Source organism: Cavia porcellus, unplaced genomic scaffold (assembly GCF_034190915.1).
Source record: "Cavia porcellus strain 051 isolate PalLab524CR breed Dunkin Hartley unplaced genomic scaffold, mCavPor4.1 scaffold_5, whole genome shotgun sequence".
NCBI lineage: Eukaryota > Metazoa > Chordata > Mammalia > Rodentia > Caviidae > Cavia > Cavia porcellus.
The window spans coordinates 15,964,111-15,971,702 of record NW_026947488.1 but is presented as its reverse complement, the minus strand read 5'-3'; the positions used below and the strand labels follow the sequence as shown (position 1 = coordinate 15,971,702).

General features: G+C 42.4%; 1 protein-coding gene across 1 annotated transcript; it reads right to left on the bottom strand.

Moving 5' to 3' along the window:
• Positions 1 to 356: 356 nt before the first annotated feature.
• LOC100725729 (WAP four-disulfide core domain protein 6A) lies at positions 357 to 4,288 on the bottom strand. Its single transcript, XM_013150430.2, has 4 exons — positions 4,168 to 4,288; positions 3,038 to 3,169; positions 798 to 961; positions 357 to 437 (listed from the first exon to the last, which is right to left on the bottom strand). Exons 1-4 carry the CDS (start codon positions 4,286 to 4,288, stop codon positions 357 to 359), a joined length of 498 nt encoding a protein of 165 aa, XP_013005884.2.
• Positions 4,289 to 7,592: the final 3,304 nt, after the last annotated feature.

The following is a 7,592-nucleotide window of genomic DNA, read 5'->3' as shown; positions in this document are numbered from 1 at the left end:
TACTCCTCCTTCTTTTGTTGTTACTGGAAAATCCAGTGACCTCTTACTCTGTGAAAACTGCATGTAGAGATGTGACTAGATGTGACTCTCTACATACTGTGGATGCAAATTATTCAGACTCAGAAATATCAGAATACTTTATTAGGTGAAGCTGTAGACATTATGGGAATAAATGGGCTTCCTGAAAGTTAGAGAAACAGGGAATCACACTGAGAAAGGGTTAAAGGTGAAGGATACCAAGTTAGTAGAGAAGATAAGCTGGATCAACGAGAGGAAGCCAATCCTGCAGCTGTTTTTGGAACAGTCAAAGTCTCAGTGGCTGAAATTTGACCAGTGAAAGCCACACGGAGCACTGGTCAGGCATACGTAGAGGTAGCCTCAGATTGTGAGCCAAATTCTGAAGGCTGTTCCAGCTCCTCCTTAGTGTATCCTAGTATCTGCAAGATAGCAGAAGAAAAGGTGAGATATTTGGATCCAGGTCACCTTAGGAACCACCTCTTACAGATAATGGAAAAGAAGAGATCATATTGACATCTTTCAGCAGGAAATGGAAATCAACGTGAGATGAGTCTTTGGTTTGGCCTGCACCCCCTACTCACCACATACCCTTTGCTCATTGCCTCCCTTCCTATCCTCTCTTTCCCAAAATGTCCTCATACTTACAGCTCAGCAAAGTGCATTCTTATATCCTGATTGGAGCCGTTTCCGTCAACTTTAGGCCCACTAGGTCTTGGAATGGACCAATGTCCAAATTTTTGTGTGACCCTGATAAGCACGGGAGTTTGGGACTTACATACTTTTTTGCAGATGACCTTGCAGATGGCTTCAGATGGGAAGTTGTTATTGTTCCCATTGCAACCACCATAGATGAATCTGGAACAGAGGTCGGTTTCTTTATTATACCACCAGCGGGGAAGGTAGGCCAAGCAGGGGCCAGTGTCCATTGGCATACTGCACATATCTGCAGGGAGGTCACAGTGCAGAGCTGTTTGAATGCCCATCTCCCCGGAGTATCTGCCCCTCCCTTCCTCTGACCACTGCTCTCTGTCTCTGCTGAGAGGCGTATTTGGCTACCCACTTTAACACCAGTGATTCTTAACTTCTTTGTCTGTAAGACAAGAATACGAAATACTAGCCTGTTTGTCTTAAGGCCTGTTGTAAGAAGCAGATGTGACAATACCATATGGCCCCTTTTATTGGGCTTCCCCAACTCTGAACAACTAAATCACATTTTTCTGTTTAGTTTTTCTTCTTTCTTTCTTTCTTTTGTTCTTTTCTTTCTTTCTTCCTTTCTCTTTTTGCCACCTTTAAAATCTAAGCAGCATTGTCTTTCCCAAGCCCACCAAGACCGGATACCAATGGATCTCCCAGACTTCTTCAGTCTACTCCACATTGGGCTCAATATAACTGATCACCAGGCTCAAGATAAAATTTCATCTAGAAGAATTCCTAACTCCATTTCTTCCTTCTTTCCAGCTTTATTTCTCTTGCTGCTCTTAAGACTCTCACTTTCAACTTGTGCTATAAAACTACCATGTACTTAACCCATCTACCTGCTTTTGCACATATCTAAATGTCCCCACATTTCTTGCTAACTAAAATCCTTCCCAGTTGTCCACTCTTTTGTGATGATGTCTTTCCTGGATCCATTCCTTTCCCTCTAGCTTTCCTTTATTGTGCTTCAATTGTGCATGTTTATCACTTTTGTAATTCACATTTATCACTTGCACACTCATCTATCACTTCTGTGTAATGGGTTCATTCTTTCTCACTCCTCTATGGGGTATGAGTTTTCAAAGGAAGAAATTATGTCCTATGTCATCTTGCTACAGCAATTTCTAGCAGGTAATTTGGCTCAGCATGGATATTTCAGGAGTGTTCTTAGTGAAAAAAAATATACATCCTGAATGTAAAAAGCATTCAGTGAAGAACTATTTCGCCAGAGTGCTAAATAAAAAATCAAGTCATTTAGTACCTCATGATCTGAAGCACAAAAAAACAACAATTTTATGAAGGTAAATCAGTCACTATTCTTAGCATTTGACATATGCCGACATTCAATCTTTTGTGGTAGACCCTCTCAGGTTTCTCGCTATGCAGATGAGTAAAATGAGACTTAGAGATGGTGAGTAGCTTCTCTGAGGTCACATAGATGCTTAGGGACTTACATATAGATAATGTGTTGCTCTTAGGACAAGAACCAGAACCCTGTACCCTCCTGTCTATTCCAGTTTCAGCTTCCTCATCTCTTACCCTGTTTATTCTGTCTCTGCCTTCTGGTCTTTTTAGGCCTGATCCTGCTGCTTCACACCACAGGGACCTTTCTACCTGCTGCTCCCTGTCTCTGAAAGATTATTCCCTGCATGCTTTCTGCATGCTGTCCATCTTTCAGGTCACAAATCACAAAGCTTTTACTGCCCAGGCAAAACTTTTCTGTTCTTCCTGATCACAATGAGCAAGTGAAACCCATCCCAGGGGTCAGGGACACCAATAAATACAATATTTGTTGAATGAGAAGTGAATGGAAAGTCTTTGATATTCTTCCTTAGAGCTCAATGATACAAGCAGGCAGTAAAGAGTATATGATTTGAAGGATTCAGGGAAGGTACCCCGGATTTATATAGATAGAGAGGCCTCGTACACCTGTCTCTTATTATCGCATAACCTGGCACAATCTTGGTGACCATTGGGACTTTAGTGGCTTCTTGGCATGCAGAAGGTCACTGAAAAGTAGTCAAGAGACCAGTGATCTAGTGCCCATATCTATCTTCTAGAAGGGGAAACAGAGTTTCAAGACAGAGAAACTCAACTTCTCCCATCACATACGTCACATACATGTATATTGCTCACACCACATAGGGACAAAAATGAAGTGACTTCTAAGTCCAGCACTGGCAGGATTTGTGTCAAGTAGAAGATACACTGAGATTCTCGATCAGAAACCAGCCTTGGTGACCCAGGAAGGGGGGACAGACAACGCCAGGGTAGGAAGGGGAGGGAGGACAAGGCATTGGGGTCCAGGGGTTCTGTCAGGTACCTTTTCTGAGATCTAAACATTTCTTCCCACAGAGGTACGGGCAGCACTTCATCTTATCCGGGCAATGACTATGCCTCGTGCACTGATCTATTTCTTCGACTTCACATCTTACTCTCATTCTGGGACAGGACTCTAAGGAAAGAGAAGCATTCTTCCTTCAGACATTAAAGGGGCCACTGTTCTTCCTTCCCCCAAAGATGTGAAGTTGGAGGAGCTTGTTTTCCCTCCACCTGTGCCCAGAAGGTAGTAACAAGGGTGTCAGGAGTCTTATGACACTAACCACATCCCCCAGCCACTCACCACCTAATCCCTAAATACACCCCTCCCCCCACCCCTATCACCTGTAAGCTTCCCAGAGAAGGACAAGCTTCTCTAAGACTCTTCTGGTCACTGGGTCTTGCTGGCTTGGAGGTTTCCCCAGGAGGCACTGCTCTGAACACTAATGCAACAAGTTTGAAAAGCTGCCTAGGACAAAATAGTAATAATGATCAATATGGATAAAGAGCTTACTATGAACCCGGACAGTTCTCCTTAATCCTCATTACACATCTATGATTCAGTCTTGTTAATATCCATGTCTAATAAACAGAGGAGCCTGAAGCAAAGTGCAATTATCTGAATGTGTCGAGGTCACACAGGTTATCAAAGAGTGGGACTCAAAATTGAACCTATGATGCATGGCTCTTGCGTGCTCACTTTCAACTACGTCCTTTAAAATGTTCAGTACATTTTACGTATTTTTGGTAAATACAGAGTTTTCCTATTTCCGTACTCCAAGCGTTCGAAAGACCTTTTTTTTATCCCTCAAAGTCAAGGACCATCTGAGGATGGCTTGTCCTTAAGAGAATGTCCCTTTGGCTATACAGATCCCAAAGTCCATTTTCATGAGTTTCTAGATCCAAGCACCTCCAGGAAGAATTCCTTGGAACAGTGACAGATATTCAGTTGCTACAGACTTAGATTCCTGTGTTCACCAAGGTTGTCTTACCAGGAGGAAGAGAGCTAAAATAATGATTCCACATCTCCTCTCACCCACCCAAGGTCAGAGGAAGCAGTGAAACTCTTCTTTGCTCCTTCCTCCCCATCAAGTTATCTCTCTCTATTGCAAACACCATGTGCCCATTACTTACTGAAAATGAGCCCTTCAACCAGGGTAGGTTCCTGGACATCCCTCAGGAGGACAAATGATATCAGGAATGACAGAAGTCCCAAGAATCCCATTTTACAAATCACTGGTCTGGCTGGTGGCATGAAAACTAGGCACCACTGCTCAGCACCTCCAGCTTCTGAACTTTGGCCACCCAGGTCTAGGAGACAAGCCAGCAACATTCCTCTGCTGGGGAGCACCAAGGCCCATGGCCATCAGTAGGACCATCTGGCACCTGCAGTACTGACCTGGGGGAGGGGCTTTTGATAGGCTGCTTCTCCACAACCTGGGGCTCCCTGTTCCTCTGGTCTTCAGGGGAGAAGGTCACACTTGTTCTGGGTATTCAGATTACTTTAGAGAAGGGATTTTCAACTCCAGAATCCTTTTCCAGAGAGAAAGTTTGAAGATTAAGAGTATCCCTGTTAAATGGGGTCATATCAACTTAAAAAGCTTCTGCACAACAAAAGAAACAAGTGATAGAGTAAAAAGACAATGTAAAGAATAGGAAAAAATTTACCAGTGATTCCTCAGATAGAGGACTCATATCTAGAATATAAAAGACACTGAAAAAATTAGACTTTTAAAATAAAAAACTCACTCAAAAATGGGCAAACGCAATGAATAGACAGTTCCCAGAAGTATTACAAATAGCCAATAAATACATGAAGAAATGCTCAACCTCACTGGCCTTTAGAGAAATGCAAAACCAAACAATACAGATCTCTTCTCACCCCAGAAAGAATGGCCATCGTCAAGAAATCAAATGCTAACAAACTCTAGAAAGACTGCAGGGAAAAAGGAACACTTCTACACTTTTGATGGGAATGCAAACCAGTACAACTGCTATGGAAATCAGTATGGAGATTTCTCAGATACCTGAAACTAGAAATTCTATTTCACCCAGCTATTCCTCCTCTAGGTATCTTCCAAAAGAGTTAAAGACGTAGGGCCTGGGGATTTAGCTCAGCGGCTTAAGCACCTGCCTTGCAAGCAGGCGGTCGTGAGTCCGATCCCTGGTACCGATAAAAAAGAAAAAGACAAAAAAAAAAAAAAAATTTAAGAGTTAAAGACGTCATGTTACAGAGCTGTATGAATGTCCACATTTATAGCAGCACAACTCATAATCTTAAATCTTGGAAGCAGCTATATGAACACCAACAGATGAATGGATTAGATAAACATGGTGTTTAAGCACCGTGGAGCACTCTCTGCCATGAAAAAAGAAAAGGCCTGAGTAAGTTGTAGGAAAACAGATCTATCTTGAGACCATAATATTAAGTGAAATGAAACACACCAGCTTAAATATCAGATGGTTTCTCTTCTATGAGAAACTCAGAGTTAAAACAAAGAGTAAAATAAAATGTAAATAATAGGAAATAGGGAGGCAGATTGCTGTCAGAGGGGATCAAAAGATGTGGGAAGGGGGAAGGAAAGGAGGGAAGGGATGGAAAGAAAGGAACCGAGGTGTGCTATGTGCATACACCAACTCCACACAAGGAATGTAGACACTGTGTGCTGTAAATATATACAAAGAAGAAAGGAGAAGGATCCACGGATGGGTGGAAGGGAGAGGGAGGGGAAGAAAAGTGGATGAAAAAAAGAATTACACTGTGTTACGTACCTGTGCCAGCTCTCAGAGGAATGTAACCATTATGTACCGCACATGTGCCCTGATAAACTAAACCGAAGCAAATAAGAGTATCCTGTTCTTTTCTTCTTGAATTTACCTTTCTCCTGGCATGTCTGTTTTTCTATTTTGTTTTTTTTTTTTTTTTTGCTGTTTTTTCTCTCCTCTTCATGCTTCTCTATATCTTTTACCCTGTAGATTCTCTCTCTCTCTCTCTCTCTCTCTCTCTCTCTCTCTCTCTCTCTCTCTCTCTGTCTCTCTCTCTCTCTGTCTCTGTCTCTCTCTCTCTCTCTCTCTCTCTCTCTCTCTCTCTCTCTCTCTCTCTCTCTCTCTCTCTCTCCTGTTCTTTTATCTTTCTCCTGCCCTCTTTGGGCCACCCCTTTTTTTGCCATTGTCAAAGGGAAATTTAGGATAATTAGTGGGGCATGGAAGGAAACCAATTGAGTCCATGTTGAATCGAACCTTCAGAGAGTGTTTACGCAGGTCACACTACTTTGAAAGCAGGAAAGATAACTAGATTTGAGAGCCTCTATTTTCAGGCACAGTTTAGAATAGGCACCACAGTAGTGAAATAATCTCAGTTATATCTTCAAACCAGCTGCATGAGAGGACTTGAAAATTTTCCTTGAATTGTTTCACCCATTTAAGTCTTAAAACATAGTGACAGAGTAGATGTAACATCAGTGTGAGTTAATCGAGCCATGCAGGGAACAGACCGTGGTAGGAACAGCTACGTCACCTTCTAAGATGCTCTCCACTCACTTCAATTACACCTGAAGCTGCAAAAGATAATTCCAGAGGACACTTTTAAACCTGTTTTTTAAAAGCTAAGATAGAATTTATATCACATCACATCAGCCATTTTAAGGTAAATAATTCACTGACATTTTTAGCACATTCGCCAGGTTGTTGTAACCACCACAGCTATAAATTCTAAAACATTTCTTATCCTTCCAGATAAAAACCCCGCACCCATCAGCAGTCACTCTCTAGCTTCCTTCCTCCTACTTCAGCTCCACACAGCCAGTAATTGTATTATCTGCATCTCTAGATTTACCTGTTCTGAACAGTTTATGTAAATAGCGTCATATAGTACAGTACGTGCCCATTTATGCCTGGCTTCTTTCATTTAGCATCATGTTAGCAGCATAACATGTGTCAGTTGAGTAAATCTAGGGAACCTTGCAAGCCACGCCCCCCGCCCCGACACTAGTGGCAGGGTCCTCCCTTCTCTACTGTGAGGTTTCTCTGGCTCTCTGGGAACTTTCTCAGATTACACGTGGAACAGTCTGGTAGAGTGAGGAGTTTAATGCCCCAGACATCCAGTGGAAGGGGATGCATTGTATCAATACTTCAGCTTCCTTGTCACTGAAATCAGATAAAATCTTGGAGGACTGTTTGACATGGTTCACATGGCTCCTTTGAGGGTGACCAGCAAGACTGCGCTGCAGTTTCTCACACTGATAATTCCTAATTGACTCCTTTCCCTTCCTGGAATCACTTACCCACTCCCTGCCATGTGCTTCTTGGGGTGTCTCCCATATAAACTACTTGAACCCAGGATCCTGTCCCAAGGTCAGTTTATAGTTCATCCAAACTAAAGCAACATTCATGGACCCCTGCCTCAAGAGCTTCACCGTGTTTTAAAGAAACAGAGATGTTTCTCATATAAGATGTTTAATAACATCTCTAGAGTGCTCAACTCTCAAAGTTCAAATTGCCCTCATTCTACTGAATGGTGTCGCTGAAAGCATCAATAATTCCTATTTTCTGCAAAGTAT

Bases quoted from the DNA above. Each gene is read 5' to 3' on its own strand.
- LOC100725729 (XM_013150430.2), bottom strand. From the start codon at position 4,288: ATGCCACCAGCCAGACCAGTGATTTGTAAAATGGGATTCTTGGGACTT. The intron at 3,170-4,167 runs GTAAGTAATGGG...CTCTTTCCTTAG, and splicing joins GGTTGAAGGGCTCATTTTCA to AGTCCTGTCCCAGAATGAGA. The intron at 962-3,037 runs GTACCTGACAGA...ACCTCCCTGCAG, and splicing joins ATGTTTAGATCTCAGAAAAG to ATATGTGCAGTATGCCAATG.